Source organism: Onychostoma macrolepis, chromosome 21 (assembly GCF_012432095.1).
Source record: "Onychostoma macrolepis isolate SWU-2019 chromosome 21, ASM1243209v1, whole genome shotgun sequence".
Classification (NCBI taxonomy): domain Eukaryota; kingdom Metazoa; phylum Chordata; class Actinopteri; order Cypriniformes; family Cyprinidae; genus Onychostoma; species Onychostoma macrolepis.
In genome coordinates this window covers 15,467,212-15,484,749 of record NC_081175.1, presented here as the reverse complement: position 1 = coordinate 15,484,749, position 17,538 = coordinate 15,467,212, and the positions used below count along the sequence as shown (strand labels likewise).

The window sequence follows — 17,538 nt, the reverse complement described above, 5'->3', positions numbered from 1 at the left end:
AGAGGAAGATAAAGGTGCCACTGTCTTCCTTGAATCAAAACAGGACACATTTCATTGTTCTTTAACAAGTCAGTTGTTAAACTTTTGAGGCATTACATAATTTTTCAAAAAAGAACATTTGAGGTATAACATAATTTTTTGAATATTAGTAACAAAAGCTCTAAAACGGTCTTAAAATCCAACAGCAAAAACAACAATGCGGTTCAGGAAGAACATAAAAAGGTCAGACAGATGACCGCCTGTGTTGACAAACACATGCACTTCCACAACAAATCACATCCTAAAAACCCAGTAATGCTTAAACGGCAACAAATTTATAATACAGCTTCAAAATTTAATTCCATTTACTTCTATCACGCAAAACAGGGGGTCCTCAAAGAAATGAGAAAAGCCACCAGCAGGGTTCAATACATGATTAAAGGAAACACTGTGGTAAAATTTGATCTTACAACCTGTGTAAATCTCAATTTCCTGTACAGCAATGAGGAAAAAGTAGGCAGCTTTAAAACAAATGGAAAAAAGAAAAAAACAATAAATTATCATGACACACTAAACCCGCCAGATTTTATGTGTTTGTAGATCAAATAAGGGATAGTTCACCCAAAAAAGAAAATTCTGTCATCATTTACTCACCCTCAAGTTGTTGGAACAGCTTGAGGGTGAGTAAATGACAGAATTTTCATTTTTGGGTGAACTGTCCCTTTAAGAGGTATGCGTCACGTTATTTCCTCAACATAAACTACTAAAAGAATAAATCCTCCTTCATGGACCCTCACACACTTAAAACAAACTAAAATTAAATAACACAGGAAAAGCATCTGTGCCATTTCAGGAAATGCAGTGCACCACTTAAATATTAAAACAGGTGGAGTTGTCCAAAATGTAGCAACATATAACACTCAGGCATGTCAGCGTTTCCCTTTCAATGGTGGAGTGGTTTTCCTCAGGCATTAAAAAGTGGATTTATTTAGGGCTCTGGATGCTCTTTAACAGACTCCTCCTTCAGTTTCTGTTCCTGCATACGAGTACGTGTCGAGCCTGAAGGGACAAGAACAAATGTTTAAGCAATAGCCTTTAACGTGATGCTGAATTATTCAACAATGACTTGCACCTTTTGATTACAGTATTTTGCAATGTTTCTAATCTTAATCTAATTAGGCGGAATAGAAAATAAGTTCTATTTGTTGAGTATTCAGCTGGAAAACATGGGATTCTTGTCATTCCTATTTATAAAAGACAAAATTCTTATGCACACCAAGACAGCATTTAATATCGTGAAATATTAGCGTAATTTTTCTATTTGAATATATTGGAAAATTGGATTTATTCCTGTGATGACAAAGCTGAATTTTCAGCAGCCATTACTCCAGTCTTTAATGTCACATGACACTACAGAAATCATTCTTAATTCTTTTTTCTTGCAGGATATGTATTAGTACATAATAATATGATACAATAGTTCCAGTCCTGGGTGATGACTGGAGTTCCAAAATGCACAACTGTTTTTGCTTTACAATTAATAGTGCAGGAGGACTACTTAATGTTATTTGCATGCGAGAATGCAGAAACAGGCGAAGTAATGCAAAAATACAGAGAAGGATGCATCCAAAACAAGATCAATATGAGGAACTTGTTATTAAGCGACTATTGTTTATCGCAGGTTTGTGAAGCTCAGCTGTTGTACAACAGCTTCTGATGTGGCTCAACAAATCAGAAGTGTTACATGATGTAAGGCTGTTACTGCATTGATGCCAGATATATATATATTATAATTTACTTACAAACAACATTTTCTTTTGGTTTGCATCCATCAATTTCCACATAAAAGAAAATAATCACGTAAAATGAAGTAAATTTTATTTCAGGAATATTTAATTAATCTGATCATTGTTTTTTAATTAATCAGATTTTTAAATTAATACTGACTATTAAATTAATGCTTTTATTCATCAAATTAAATGAATTAAATAGATCAAAAGTGACACTCAAGACATTTATAATGTTACAAAAGATGTCCATTTTAAATAAATGCTGTTTTGGAACTTTCTATTCAATAAATCCTCAAAAAAAAAAATCTCAGTTTTCACAAAAATAGTAAGCAGCACAAGTGTTTTTAACATTGATAATAATAAAAAATGTCAAAATGTTGACCAACAAATCGGCATACAACCTACCTCTAATTTATACTATATAATAAACAACACCATCTGACTGAAAAAAAAAAAAAAAAAAACCCCATAAAAAAAAAAAAAAAAAGTACAGACAGGAGGAAGTGTGATGGTTCGAGTGTCTTTGATGTTCTGGGAAATCCAGCTCTCAACTCAGACAACAGACACTTGTAGGAAACTTACTCATCTCAGCCAGCTTCTGGATCAGTGTTGACTCGCCACTCGATTTGCTAAAAAGGAACAAATATTCTTGATGATTTACTGGACTCAAAATTAGAGAGATAAAAAAAAAAAAAAATAGAACATAAATCCCACCTTCCATCAGCTTCATCTTGTCCATCCATGTCAAAGCGTAACCTCTTCAGGGGCTTGGGGGCAGAGCCTCCATCCAGACTCCTCTTGAGGGACCAATCGGTGCTGCTCACCATCTCATTAATCTTCTGAAATTTGTCTGCAGACTATTGCGATGAAGAGAGATTTTTAAATAAAGTCTAACACATTTAAAATAGATTGAACATTTAATAAGTGCTTTTCATCACTAACCCCAAAGGATTCGCCAATAGATATAAGAATTCTGTCCAGGACACCATAAAAGAAAAGATACAGCATGATTATTACAAAAAACACACTAATTCACATAATCATGAAGTGGAAGCTTGTCAACAAAATACTACAGTTAAAAATAATGTGTGTGTGTGTGTATTAAAGCAAAAAAATCCATGCAATGGCTGTTGCAACTTAAACATTTGAAAGGATACTATGGCCAAGTTATTGCTTTCCTTATTGAAACTATAGCTATATCATACACTTGGAAAATTATGAGCTATATCACCGCTTATCAACACTATGGGTGTGACAATATACTTAGATCACGAGATGAGACAAAATACAGATACTTGGTTCACTAGAACGAGACCATTATAATGCTATTTTTAAGAAATTTTCTAATGACAAAATATTTGTCTTTTAATTACAAAAAGTAAAAATAGAGTTTTATTTTGAAATATTTTAACTAATCTAGGGCTGTTACTAATGATTATTTTGGTAATCAAGTAATCTACTGATTATTTTGACAATTGAGTAATCTGATATTTTTATTAACACAAACAGACCTAAGTGAAAACCAGGCTGCAGTATGATTATTTATATATAAACTAACGATGAGGCAATAATAATTGGCTGAAATAAAATATCAAAACCAAGTAATTACATGGTTTTATTGAACAACACAGTTAAAATACATAATGTAATATGCCTATACATAATATGAACATAACCAATTTAAGTAAATTATGTATTATAAGTAATTATGTATTATAACAAATACCTGCAGAGGGCGCCAACCCTGGTGACGTTTCGCTTTACAGAGTGATTAAACGATGTTTTAATCCAATAAATTTTAATATTTGGCCACATGCAGAAACTTTTATTTTGAAATCGCGATATACAACATGGCATTTAGACATTTTGGCAAAGGTTTATAAATGATTTACGTTACAAATCTAGTAAGATAACGCACATTGTTTTCCCAGATGAACTTTAAGCAATTCTCACAGCATATACAGAGGAAGAGTTTAGCCCCTTTCACACACACAGTCTTTACTGGTAAATTACTGGAAAAATTACCATTAGATCGAACAGGACCTTTTCAAAAAGCCCGGTAAATTTGTTCTGGCAATCATATCGTTCTTATGGAGATGACATGATTACTCTGAGCTGTTTACAAAGCGCCTCTGCTTTTTAATTAGTTTTTCCATGTAAATATGCGCTAGATGGACTTTGACCATATAGCGCCTCGCAGCTTATTGTCTGGCTTCTCCATTCATCAGGGCTGCGACTGTGCCTACTATTATGCGCGTCTCGTGTTTATAAGAGCAAAAAATTCTGATTGGCTAGTAATGTTTGTTTGGTTGAGAGTGAAAGCTGTGCTCCTCATACCATTGGTGTGCGAACTCATGGACTCGACAGTGATATCAACAATTTTTTTTTAAATGTAGGATTTAATTTTAGTTAATTAATGAATTTATTTTTTTCATTGAAAGGCATGTTGTTCGTTTTGTACATACTGTTCTTTTCTGTTTGTTATCTTTTATACTGTATTCTTTATTATTATTGCAAAAGAAAAAAAAACTTTAAGCCCTGTATACATATAAATAAATAAAAATTCGTCAATCTCACTAATCATCATACTTCATCCCAAAATAAAATAGCAAAAAAAAAAAGTTTTCTAGTCAAAAGACTATTAAGGATTTAAAATGTAAAAATTCTGAGTCTAAAAGTGATAGACGAGCTCCTGAAGGTGATTACAGATGTGAACACAGACCTGCTCCGTGGGGTCATGACCATTGGGGACATACGGCTGCTTTTCAAAGGGGAGACGTAGACGTTATTGCTGCCAGGCACCCGCAGAGGAGAGTTTTTATAGGGGCTGCAGGGGATGCGGGGAATGGGAGACAGAGGAGGAGGCTGGGAGACAAACGGAAACACCCTCAGGTCAACCAAAAGTTGTTGTGAAATCTTTAATTCATTTAAACATGACTTAAAGCCACTAGGGGGCAGTATAATACAAGTAAAGTTTGATTAAATGAAAGTAAAAGTGAGCGTCTCACCCGAGGAGAGGAATACTGAAGAATGTTAGTCTTCAGCTTTTGCATGAAGACCAGGTTGTAGAAGACAATGATGGAGTCGTACTGCCCCTCTCTGATAAGCACACGCTTAAATGTCTGACACATTTAGGAAAAACAAAGAAAAAGATGATTTTTTAGATTAATTCTTAATGTATTTGAATGATAATCAGAATTCAATCATTTAAAAGGGAACACAAGACAGATTGACTCACCTCTTGATTAGCATTAGGCATTTCTTTGTAAGCGGTCACAATCGTTTTGAAGCGCAAGTCCACGTTCTTCACCTTGCATATGGCATACATAGCCGACATAATCAACTGTAAAGAAAACAGAGAGGAGAGGGTCAAGTTTTTAAAAATATTATGCTGAACATACGGCAAAGCTAATAGAATGCAAATGCAGGATATTATAACATTTATGAAAAAAGAGTTGGTAGTACCTGGTCCAAGTGTCTGTCTCGCATTAATTCGAACTCGTTCTGGAGAGTGTGCTGAAGCAAGGTCCATATTATCGGCTCCAGTTCTGGGTGTGAGGTCAGCAGGTGTGAGAACAATGTTTTCAGTTGCAGGTAGGCCATCCGGTACACTGAAAGACAGAAAAAATAAAAAATAAAAATGAACATGAAAAAAAAACAAAAAAGGATAAAAAAAAAAAAAAGAAAGAATTTTTTTTTTTTATTATTGGTAATAAGTATATATACACAAATATGTTCAAAGGTTTGGGATCAGTAACATTTTTAAAAAAAGTTTATGCTCATCAAGGCTGTATATTTGATCACAAATAATAATAAAAAGAAAACTAATTTTGTAAATATTATTGCAATTTAAAAGTACCGTTTTCTATTTTAATATACTTATAATTAAATATAATTTATTCCTGTGAAGTGAAGCATCATTACTCCAGTGTCACATGATCCTTCAGAAATCATTCTAATATGCTGATTTATTATCAATGTTAGAAACAGTTGTGCTTCTTCATATTTTTTGGAACCTGAGATACTTTTTTTTCAGGATTCTTTGATAAAAAAAAAAAAAAAAAAAAGGAACTGTTTATTCAAAATATAAATTTTGTATTACAATATACACTACTATTCCAAAAAATTTGGGGTCAGTAAATTTTCACTTTTTAAAAAAAAAAAGAAATTAATACTTTTATTCAGCAAGGATGTGTTAAATGGATAAAAAGTTAGTTAGTAAAGACGTATATTGTTAGAAAAGATTTCCATTTTTAATAAATGCTGTTCTTTTGAACTTTTTTATTCAAAGAAAAAAGTATCACAGGTTCCAAAAAAATATTAAGCAGCACAACAGTTTCAACATAAATCAGCATATTAGAATGATTTCTGAAGGATCATGTGACCCTGAAGACTGGAGTAATGGCTGATGAAAATTCAGTGCTGCGTCACAGAAATAAATTCTATTTTAAAGTATATTAAAATAGGAAACCAATATTAGAAATAGCAATAACATTTCACAATATTACTGTTTTTTTGATCAAATAAACACAGCCTTGATGAGCAGAAGAGGCTACATTAAAAAACATTAGGATCAGTAAGATTTTTAGACTTTTGAACAGCAGTGTATGTATTAGGGGTGTCTCGATACCACTTTTTCAGAACCGATCCCGATCTGATACCAAAAATTCTGAGTATCTGCCCATACCGATATCGATCTGATACCTGGGCAGTTTTTTTAAATCAGTGTTGAATTTTTAATACCTCAATGTGTGTTGACCTGATCATTACTTTTTTCACAATTATAGATTTTATTGTAAAGAAAAACAACAAATGAATGCATATAATTATAAGCTATGACAAAAATACTATTATAAACTAGGTTATTGGATAATTCAGTAGTAAAAGTTACTCTATAAAAATCATGAGTGCACAATTTTATAAAATCTAAAATTAGTGGGGGGAAAAAAAACATTTAGCGGGGAACAAATAAAAGTGAATAAGTGTAGGACTAAATCTAAAAATGATAATGTAAAATTATATACATTGCTCTATGTAGTGTTGTAAAATACATTCATGAAAACAGATATATGTATATACACCGTACAATTAAAAGACATTTCTTTTAAATGTATAGCACAGTAATGAGGCAGAAACATATGATAGATAAGATGAACAAGAAAGGCTATTAATAATCTTTCATTGTGCAAAAGTATTATGATACGAAAGAATACTTCAACGCACAAAGTGAAGAGATATTAATGCGTAGTGTATTAAATCTGTGTGACAGTTTGAGCCTTTTCTTTTAACGGTTTTATATTTCAGTTACTGTGCTTGTTAAGAACATAGAGCTCTCTAGTTCAGTGTTGTGATCTAACAGACACCAACACGATTTTGAAAACAGCACGAAGATAAAGTCCTTTTATGCAAAACCATTTATCTTTATTCACAGATCAAGTATAATATTAGGAACACTTAATAATCTTGCAGAGAGTTTTATCATCTTGACTCTAATAACCGAACGCGGCATGCAGTTTGAATACTGAATGGAGGATGACAGACAGCCGCAGCTGAGAGAAGAGCTCACGTGAACTTGACTTAAATATTCATCTGTACCTCACATTAAACTATGTAACAGCTTCAGAACACTTGAAATATAGTGCAAGAAAACTTTATGGTGTTTTAGGCTTTTGTGGGGCTTAACAATAACACAATAGTATACGCATAATATTGAATTCGGATCGGTTTTGTCTGACCAATACCCCAATCCGGCAGAAAATGCCAGTATCGGAGCGATACAGATACTGAATATCGGATCGGAGCACCCCTAGTATGCATGTATGTATGTATGTATAAACACACATAGTCATGGCCAATATATCAGCACCCTTGGTAAATATGATCAAAGGCGGCTGTGAAAATTAATCTGCATTGTTAATCCTTTTGATCTTTTATTTAAAGAATTCACAAAAATCTAACCTTTCATTGGATAATAAGAATTTAAAATGGGGGGAAACATCATTATGAAATAAATGTTTTTCTCAAATACACATTGGACAATTATTGACACCCCTAGAAATTCTTGAGTAAAATATCTCTGAAGTATATTCCCATTCATATTCACAATTTTGAGCACTCCAGGGTGATTATGAACATGAAATTATCCAGCCATGGCTTCCTGTTTCACAAAAATATAAATAAGAGGGAAAACAAAGCCCAAATTCCCTTAATCATTCATCACAATGAGAAAAACCAAAGAGTATATTTCTGATGTGCAGCAAAAGATAACTGAGCTTCACAAATTAGTGAAGTGGCTTTAAGAAAAGAGCTAGAGCAGTGAAAATTCCCATTTCCACCATCAGGGCAATAATTAAGAATTTCCAATCAACATAAAATGTTACGAAACTGCCTGGAAGAGGACGTGTGTCTATATCGTCCTAATGCACGGTGAGAAGGAGAGTTTGAGTGGCTAATGACTCTCCAAGGACCACAGCTGGAGAATTGCAGAACATAGTTGAGTCTCGGGGTCAGAAAACCTTTAAAAAAATAAAAATTGTGAAACAGCCCCTACATCACCACATGTTGTTTGGGAGGGTTTTAAGAAAAATTCTCCTCGCTCATCCAAAAACAAACTCCAGCATATTCAGTTATCAGACACAACTGGAACTTCAAATGGGACTGGCTTCTATGGTCAGATGAAACTAAAAAATGAGCTTTTAGCAGCAAACACTCGAGATGGGTTTGGTGAACGCAGGGATAAAAAGTACCCCATGTGTACAATGACATATACTGCTGTATTTTTGATATTGTGGGTCTATATTTCTGCTGGAGGTCCTGGACATCTTGTTTAGACACATGGCATCATGGATTCTATCAAATACCAACAGACCAAAAAAAAAAAAAAAAAAAAATCAATAAATGACTGACTCTATTAGAAATCTTATAATGGGCCATGTTTGGATCTTTCAACCGGACAAACACAAACCTCAAAATCAACACAAAAATGGGTCACTGAGCACAAAACCAAGCTTCTGCTGGCCATTGCAGTCCTCTGACCTGAACCCTATAGAAAATGAGTGGTGAACTGAAGAGGAGAAGCACCAACATGGAGCTGAGAATCTAAAGGGTCTGGAGTGATTCTGGATGAAGGAATGGTCTCTGATCTCTTGTCAGGTGTTCTCTAACCTCATCAGGCATTATAGGAGAAAATTTAGAGCTGTTAAACTTGCAAACGGAGGTTTCAAAAAGTATTGAATAAAAGAGTGCCGTTAATTGTGGCCAATGTGTATTAGAGAAAAACAATTATTTCATAATGATACCCCCCCCCCATTTTAAATTCTTATTATCCAATGAAAGGTTAGATTTTTGTGAATTTTTTTTAATGAAAGATCAAAAGGATTAACAATGCAGATTAATTTTCACAGTGTTCTTTGATCATATTTACCAAGGGTGCCGATATTTTTGGCCATGACTGTATATAAACTAGTGCCGTCAATCGATTAAAAAAAATTAATTAATCGTACATTTTTTCTGAAATTAAACGCGATTAATCCCACCTAACATTAAAGTATTTACATATACTTTAATATTGCAATAATTTCACATTCAATCTTTAAATTAACATACAAACAACAAAGACAGTATATTTTTAACACTTGTTTAATGGCATCTTTTTTATGACTGAAGGCCAGTATCACTGATATTTAACTATAGCCATTCAACATTATATTTAAGAGCTATCAATTTTAACATTTACTAGACTTTAAGAATAACTTCTAATTTAAGTGAACTTAAAACAATCTTCACATAAACACATTATTACGGTGGCTGAGAGAGCTCAACGAGCTGCAAATAGAAAACAACAACTGCAAATTAATAGAACAACTTCATCAATTTGACAACACACACGCTGCAAATAATCACAACACAACCAAACAAAGAAAAGCGTTGCAAATAAAATACTTTATTTGGTTGTGTTGTGAGCATTTGAAGTGCGTTTCTTTAGCATTTACAGCACCTGCTGTCAAATTTAAGATGTTTTCTTGATTTGCTGGTGCTTTTTCTATTTGCATGTGTTTTCTGAAGTTGCAGCTTTATTTTAGGGTCTCTTAACTAATTGCTTATTCGCATGCGTATTACTAGAATATTAGCCATTTAGTAGTAGTAATTAAGCACATATTAATGCCTTATTCTACATCCCTAATCCTACCCAATACCTAAACTTAACTACCTTACTAACTATTAATAAGCATCAAATTAGGAATTTATTGAGGGAAAAGTCATAGTTAATAGTAGATAAGTGTTCCCTATTCTAAAGTGTTACCTAAATGTCATATTTAGCTACCTGTGCCCCTCAGCAAAAATATACAGCAATTGAATAAATTTATCAAACACTAAATTCTAAACTAAATACAGATGAATCCTTAAAGCTATAAAAGTTATTGATTTCCTCTTTTTTCTTTTGGTCTTGATGACATCAACAGCAGCAGCTGGTTATTAGGTTGTTTTGGCTGCTATTTATTTAAGTGTTGTTGCTGCTGAACGTGACGCGGATCTGACACGTATTGTATTTTCTCTCAACTCTCATTACCTTTTCTGACCCACTTCAGAGGTCTTAAAGTCTCTACTAATGAGCTGAAGAGTTGAATCGGGTGTGTTAGATGAGGGAGACAGTGCTGGGCTGCTCCAGGACAGTTTGGAAAACCATTTCAGAGACATGTTCTTAAATGTGACTCATATATAATGCACGCACAGTTTTACGGCAGCTTTAATTGCCTTTTTGGCAACTTCATTCCTTAACTGACCACGACATTGCATGCTTGTAGTTTCTTTCGCGATTTGATATGAAATACGAGCACAGTACCGTTTCCGTGCTTCATTGACTTGCGGCTGAAGTGAAGTTGAAGCGCGCGTCTGAAACGTCTCCGGTTTGATGTGCTCGTAAAGACGTTCTGTGACCGAATAAATGCACTTCTTGTAAAGAAAAACAGAGACAGAAGTAGTTATGAGTGGGGTGGCCAACCCTAGGTTCCGCCCTAGCATTAATGGCGTTAAATAATTTTAACGTGTTAAACTGGAAAAAAAATGTATCGCCTGCATTAACGTGCTAATTTTGACAGCACTAATATAAACATTTATTTTAGGAGAGCAAAACCAACGCTATTAAAGCATGCTATTATAGCTTGTGCATAAACTAACGAAAAAGCTTTAAAATGTTCTTTTCAGAACTCACTGCATTTCAATGCAAGCTTTGCTTTAACCTACATTTTTTGTAGAAGAGGCTCAGAGAGTTTGAACGGAGTGCTTTGGTGCCTGGTGTGGGGGGCTCGGCCTCTGTTGCTGGAGGTTGACGGCTCGGCCGCACAGGAGACAGGTACCTGAGGAAGGTGAGAAGGTTAAACAAATTACATTCACATTTTGCCAATGAAATAAAATAAAAAATGAGCAAGCTAATGAATGTCAGTGGTTAAAATACTGTTCAAATATTTGAGATTTTGAAGTCTTAAAAACAAAATACAGTAATACTGTGAAATATTACAATTTAACGATGTAAAACACACACATATACATATATATATATATACACACACACACATACATACATACATACACACACATATATACATATGAATATATAAATATATATAGTAAATGTAACTTAACAAGAATCTTTATGCATCCGTTACAACAACTGAGGTGAACAAAACAGTCTTTAGATTTAGCTTTAGAATCAGATCAACAGATTCATTAAAAAAATACCAGCTCAAAAGAATGATTCATTCAAAAACCGGACTGATTCAGTCATTGAGTTTAACTTATGACCAATTATCAAGTCACAGCGGCTTTTGGGAGGAGTTATTTAAATAGCGCCATAAACTAAATTTATTTCAAATTTAATTCAAGCACTTTCAAGGAGCTATGTTTGTTTTCAAGTACTTTCCAGGCCTTGAATCCATATGTCCGAAATTCAAGTACTTTCAAGAAGCGTGGGAACCCTGATTTAAGCGTTGAGGTATTGTCCTCATGTTTGAGCATGAGAGAATAAACGCGCTAAAGATGTTGATTCAGATGTGAGGTTCACATCAGCAAAATGATCTTGTTCTGATTTTTCTCCTTTCCCACGCACTGGTTATGCAACAACATCCTATGTTAGATTGGAGCACATTTCCTCTTTAACCTAAATTAATTTTAGAAGTCGCAGCTGCATGTGCAGCATCCTGTAAACAGAGGTAAAAATTGAATCCAAAAGAGTTGATTCCTCAATCTAAATTAGTTCTAGTATCAAAGGCAAGTATAGAAACTGATTCTTTAACATATGACGCTATACCCTCTAAAACAGGATGTGGTGCAGTTCAGAATTGCATAGTTCTAGTTCCGAGGGATGACTTACAGATCAGCAGCAGTGTGGTTGTGATGCAGGGGTTGGTTTAGTGTCGCAGGGGGCTCTGCTTGTTCACCAGGTCCTTCCTCACGAGATTGTTTGAGGAGGTCAAAGAGCGGAGAGTCCTGCACAGAACAACAAGATGTTGAGTTACATCACTGATCCGAAACTGAGAGCGCCTCATAAAGAGGAAATGATTAGAGGATACAATGCATGTTATACTGAATGAGGCACTGTTTGTAATTCCATTTGAACACTATGTGATTAATAAATTCATTTATTTACTTTATTCCCAATTTTTTTATAAAGTAAAAAAGTTCACTAATTACATTAAGCTATAAAAGACACTTTTACAGATGAAAAAAAAAAAAAAAAATTTCCTTAGTGATTTAATAATTCACACTTCAAACAGTTAATACCTGAAAGATAATAACAGAATTATAAGAGGAAAAAGGGTAAAAGGTTGTAACTTTTTTTCTCAAATCATTTCATTCAAATAACCAGTTGGACAAAAAGTATAATGAACTTGTCACTCCCTCGATATACAAGTTGTATGAGTTTGCATAATGTGTTGTATGAATGACGTCACAGAGTTAAATGTGTGAACTTTGGACTGGCAGTCCCTCTTTGTAAGTGCCTAGGAATCAATGAGCAATGTGCTCTTGCATACAACACACACCTTATAATCAAAAAGAAACAAGGAAAAAGCAAAACAAAAATGACAACCCACTTTCTAGCAAAGGTCTGAACAATCAAAGGGCCCAAAATAAAACAAAACAAAAAATACATTGTATGATTATCACATATGCCTTTCTCAAAAACCTAATTTTCACAACGGGACTCATGTTGATTTTAAAGTATAAAATTAGTCAAATTAGTCTCAAAGACCGCTCATTCTAGCACTAGAGAATCACAAATAATTAATACAACTTCATAATATACTTTAAGCGCTTTGCCACAAACCTTTTTTCTTAAATCCTGACCAATGATTCATGGCTTAGGTGGCACCAATCTTGGATATGGAGCTTGACCTCTTTACTATGCTAACAGCAGCAAAGAGTCTCTACTATAATTATGTAACAAAGCAAACAAATATAACTTGGGGGGGGGGACTTTCTCAATATTACAGAAACATTGCTTGCCTATAATATCGTCAACCATGATTCTATAATTCAAACCAATGTTAACTCTACAGGCAACTCATTCTCATGTCTGGTACGTGCATGAGAGAGTAACAGATAAAGAGGTGGTGCTTTAACTCCAGCCCCACCCTCTCATCTGCCTTCCAGTCCTCCACATGAAGAAAAACTCATTGTGTAAACCAGAGGACTTAACAGCAGGTTGGGTTCTAAAAGCCTCACATGGATACAACAAAGTGACGGGCTATGACTAAGCTCTGGACGAGACAAAGTTGATCATGCCTCAGGTCACACAGCGAAAGGAAGCCTATTAAAAGGAACAAGAAACTGAAATGAAACCAGACTGGCTAGTTGAAATTTCATGTCACTCTTCTTCGTAAAGAACATCAACCGGGTATGGATCCTCCTTTTATGAAAGGCTCAAGACTGAGGTCAAGAATTTTCTGAGCAATTTGGAACTGTGGATATGAAGAAAAAACATCTAGAAACCAACTTCCTATGCCGGTAAACAAGGTGGATATTTATTCAACCACATGCAAAGCATTCGCCATGCTTTGTTGAGAGGAAAAAGAAGATAAACTGATGTGGTTTGCTCATGCAAATGCTTACGCGAGCTTTTTGCACTTTGACAGCAGGATTACGCAACTTCTGAGTGGTAAGAAGCTCCTTCTGGCAGCTTTGTGAAATGTACACACACTGGATTTGTATACTTTTACATGGATCTTCATGTAATTTCATGTTTTGGTTCTGACCTTTAAAAGCACTGACTGACTCCTTTTAAGCCAAACTCTAAACGATGACAATGACCGAGAACAATTCAAACACAAACTGTACCAAAGATGACTTTAAATATGTATTATACAGCTCCGTTTTCAGTATTGTCTTTATTCTTGGGCTGCTCTTCAACATGGTGGCCATGTACATTTTTGTTTGCAGACTGAAAATGCGCAACGAGACCACAACATACATGCTGAACCTTGTGGTCTCAGACACACTCTTCGTCTTCAGCTTGCCTTTCAGGACGTTCTACTTTATTAACCGTCAGTGGCCTTTTGGCGTCGCTCTCTGCAAAATCTCAGTGGCCTTGTTCTACACCAACATGTATGGCAGCATCCTCTTCCTCACGTGCATCAGTGTGGACCGCTTCCTGGCGATCGTTTACCCCTTCGCATCTAGAAGGTTGAGGACCAAGCGCAAAGCTAGAATCGCCTGCTGTGTGATCTGGGCGGTTCTGCTGTCCGGAGGCCTAACCTCAAGTTTGGTAATGGACACCACTTCATTAACAAACACAATGTACTGTTTTGAAAACTACTCAAACTCTCAGTGGAAGTCCAAGGTATCAAAAGTGGTGGTGTTTATCGAAACCGTGGGCTTCCTGATTCCGCTGATGATCAACTTTATCTGCTCCATGAGGGTGCTACAGACCTTAAGACACCCGGACAGCATCAACCGCGGAGGGCAGCTGAACAAGGCTAAGATATTGCGTATGATTGTGGTGCACTTGCTTATTTTCTGTTTTTGCTTCATTCCGTACAACGTAAATCTGGTCTTCTACACGCTGGTCCGAAGTCAGGTTATTACAAACTGCACTGTGGAGTCAGTGGTCCGAACAATTTATCCAGTTGCATTTTGCATCGCCGTAACCAACTGTTGCTTTGACCCAGTGATCTATTACTTCACCTCCGAGACGATTCAGAACTCTATAAAACGGAAGTCTTACGCTGCCCGCAAAAACACGCTAAACAACACAATCGACAACAGTGTTAACAGAAATGATTCGATGAATAAAATCACATCTCTTAAAGTTAAATTCATCATCGAAGAGTCTACAATATAACCAAAGTCCAGGCAGCAATTGTTTTTATACGCATTTTATATTAAATTTTCATCTGAAAACACTCAGCCAATGTTAGCAATTGGTTGGCACAAGAAATATTGACTGATAACTAACTGAAGACTACTGAACTTGCAGAAGTATGATGTCTGAGTATCATCTTGGTGCTAGAATGGATGTGTGTTTACAGGCTAAACTCGACTACCATTTTCTTTAATGGACTATTGAAACTGTAATTGTATAAGTGTATATGACTGAGACCTGACAAAGAAAAATCAGTATTTCTGTACAAAGTGCAACATTTCAAGACAAACAGATTAAATAAGCCTTAAAGTTTCTTGCTTTACATCGAAAAAGTCTAAATGGCAATAATTTATGTATCATGAAGTAATAATGAATATTTTTTACAGCATTTAGTAATCCAGGTTCATTTATTTTATAAATAACTATAAGTTAATTCATGTTCGTTCAAAATACACTTTATTTATAAAAAAATGTATATGTAGAAATTAAATTATTAAATGCTGTTGTTCATTGTTTTTTCATATAAGCTGCTGAATTAACAGTGTTTATTGAACCTTATTGTAAAGTGTTACTATTTAAACAAAGTTGATTATTTTGTTTTACATTTCAATGTATTCATGCAATAATAAACCTCTAGTTTATGTACAGCAATATTCAGCAAAACTGCCAGTCTCTTATAACAAATGACACTTGGGATAAAAATGTTCAGATAAAATATTCCCATGGGTCGTTTCATGTTTTTCTTAAGCAATTCAGACAGTTTGTATTGTTTTCCAAGCCAAATCATGATTAAGGTAAACAAATTCCATTATATCCGTTTAGAGGACAACCAGTAAGAGGAAAAGGGAATGACTCAGAGAACGATGACATTATGTGGGCTTTGGTCTACTGATTATATCAAGGTTTGTCAATGTAAGAAATTAAGCTGATGACGAACAGGTCTGCAGGGTGTGCCACTTATATGCGGTTAGAGATTTATATTTTATCTTTTTTTTTTTTTAAATGTATATTTATGACGATTTCTAATTTATATTATCTTGTCATTTTATTTTTAAATATCCTTTTTTGAATACAGTTTTAAAAACATACGATGAAGGAACAGAATGTCCTGCATTTCTGGAGCGTTGAACAGGACTGAACGAGCCCTGCTCCATCACTCACACTGCATTCCTTGCGCAATCACATGCTCACAAACACTCAAATCATACCTCTAAAGGGCATTTTAAACAGTATGCGATAGGTAGCAGGCTTTGCATGTGATCTTGATGCCACACACAGGAGCCTGAATGGAATGAGCCAGTGCAACACTGGCCAAGACAATTCCAGCTCAAAGCTTGTGAGTTAAAAACTGCAGTTCTGAGAGTGATTACTGTAAATGTTGTTCTTTTTTGGATGTAAATGCTAATAAAATGAACAATTTCAATTTAATGTCATTTATTTCTTAACAAAAAGCCTTGCATGCACATAAAAATAGGACAAAGTTACAAAAATAAATGATTCACAAAATGGCAGAACTCAGGAAATTAGGAAACTGAATATGCTACCTAAAATGCATTTTTGGTTATAAATAAAATGCCTAGTCAGAGGAAACTGGTAGATTGACAAAAATAGTAGCTTTGTTGTGTGTGTGCCACAAGCAGCAGGATTGCTGTGCATTAACCTGGCAAGTGGTTCCACTTCCAGAGTGACCCTAAAATACATGTGTGAATATCTACAATGTGTCAGTGTACTCCATCAATAACAAGTCTTAACAAGTCCTTAACTTAAATAAACAGAAGATAAAACAGCCTTTTAATCTGATACTGCCTGTGAACGTTTGTGATGATTTGATTCTGAGAAAACTGAGGAAATCAGATGAGATTTTGGACATGCATAGACCAACTAATATTTCCTGTGTAGTGCTTAACATTTAAATGGGCCAAAACATAAACTGTCCTGGAAAAATCCAACTAGACAGCACAAGACATCCTTGGACAGAGACAGACAAGTGAAAGCAAGTTACTAAAGGGGCCAAGAATGCAGTAAAAAAAAAAAAAGTTTTGAAAATTTTCAACAAGCTGGAAAATAAATAGCTATAATGTCACTCCATAAATTCATTTTGCTGGAAAATGACGGCACATGACGTAAACATTACTAAATAGGTTTTGTAGTTTAACACATTTTTAAGTAAAAATTAAGTAATAGAAGTAAAAATTTTAATTAATTTAAATTTGCAGTAAATAAAGTCTACATGTATTCTGTTTGACTTGTAGGCCTACATGTGAAGAAAACATAACTTTTTAATATTGAAACAGTATGATTAACAGAAGGTTCCAGCTGTATATGCATTTTTTTGCTTACTATTTTAAAGTATATTGCATCTGTATCCAGAGCTGAACTACTATATTAATAATAAATCCACACCCCCATCCA

The 17,538-nt window shown here is 34.6% G+C and overlaps 2 protein-coding genes across 3 annotated transcripts in view; one reads left to right on the top strand and one right to left on the bottom strand.

The window, feature by feature from the left end:
- Positions 1–93: 93 nt before the first annotated feature.
- The window catches only part of rb1 (retinoblastoma 1), a 34,056-nt gene continuing 16,611 nt past the window's right edge, over positions 94–17,538 (bottom strand). Inside the window, exons 18-27 of one of the 2 annotated variants that reach the window (XM_058758110.1) lie at positions 12,139–12,254; positions 11,013–11,125; positions 5,235–5,380; positions 5,008–5,112; positions 4,778–4,891; positions 4,492–4,634; positions 2,712–2,742; positions 2,484–2,626; positions 2,352–2,398; positions 94–1,038 (exon numbers count right to left, since the gene is read on the bottom strand). In XM_058758110.1, coding sequence (XP_058614093.1) covers positions 968–1,038; positions 2,352–2,398; positions 2,484–2,626; positions 2,712–2,742; positions 4,492–4,634; positions 4,778–4,891; positions 5,008–5,112; positions 5,235–5,380; positions 11,013–11,125; positions 12,139–12,254 — 1,029 coding nt within the window. In that variant the 3' untranslated portion in view covers positions 94–967. Of the gene's footprint in view, positions 1,039–2,351; positions 2,399–2,483; positions 2,627–2,711; positions 2,743–4,491; positions 4,635–4,777; positions 4,892–5,007; positions 5,113–5,234; positions 5,381–10,611; positions 10,722–11,012; positions 11,126–12,138; positions 12,255–17,538 lie in introns of those variants that run through there. The other variant, XM_058758111.1, reaches the window with a different exon arrangement.
- lpar6b (lysophosphatidic acid receptor 6b) lies at positions 12,577–17,268 on the top strand. The gene has a single exon (XM_058758117.1). It carries the CDS (start codon positions 14,065–14,067, stop codon positions 15,103–15,105), a length of 1,041 nt encoding a protein of 346 aa, XP_058614100.1. The 5' UTR covers positions 12,577–14,064; the 3' UTR covers positions 15,106–17,268.

Excerpts from the sequence above, each read along its gene's own strand:
- lpar6b (XM_058758117.1), top strand. The coding sequence starts at position 14,065 with ATGACAATGACCGAGAACAATTCAAACACAAACTGTACCAAAGATGAC.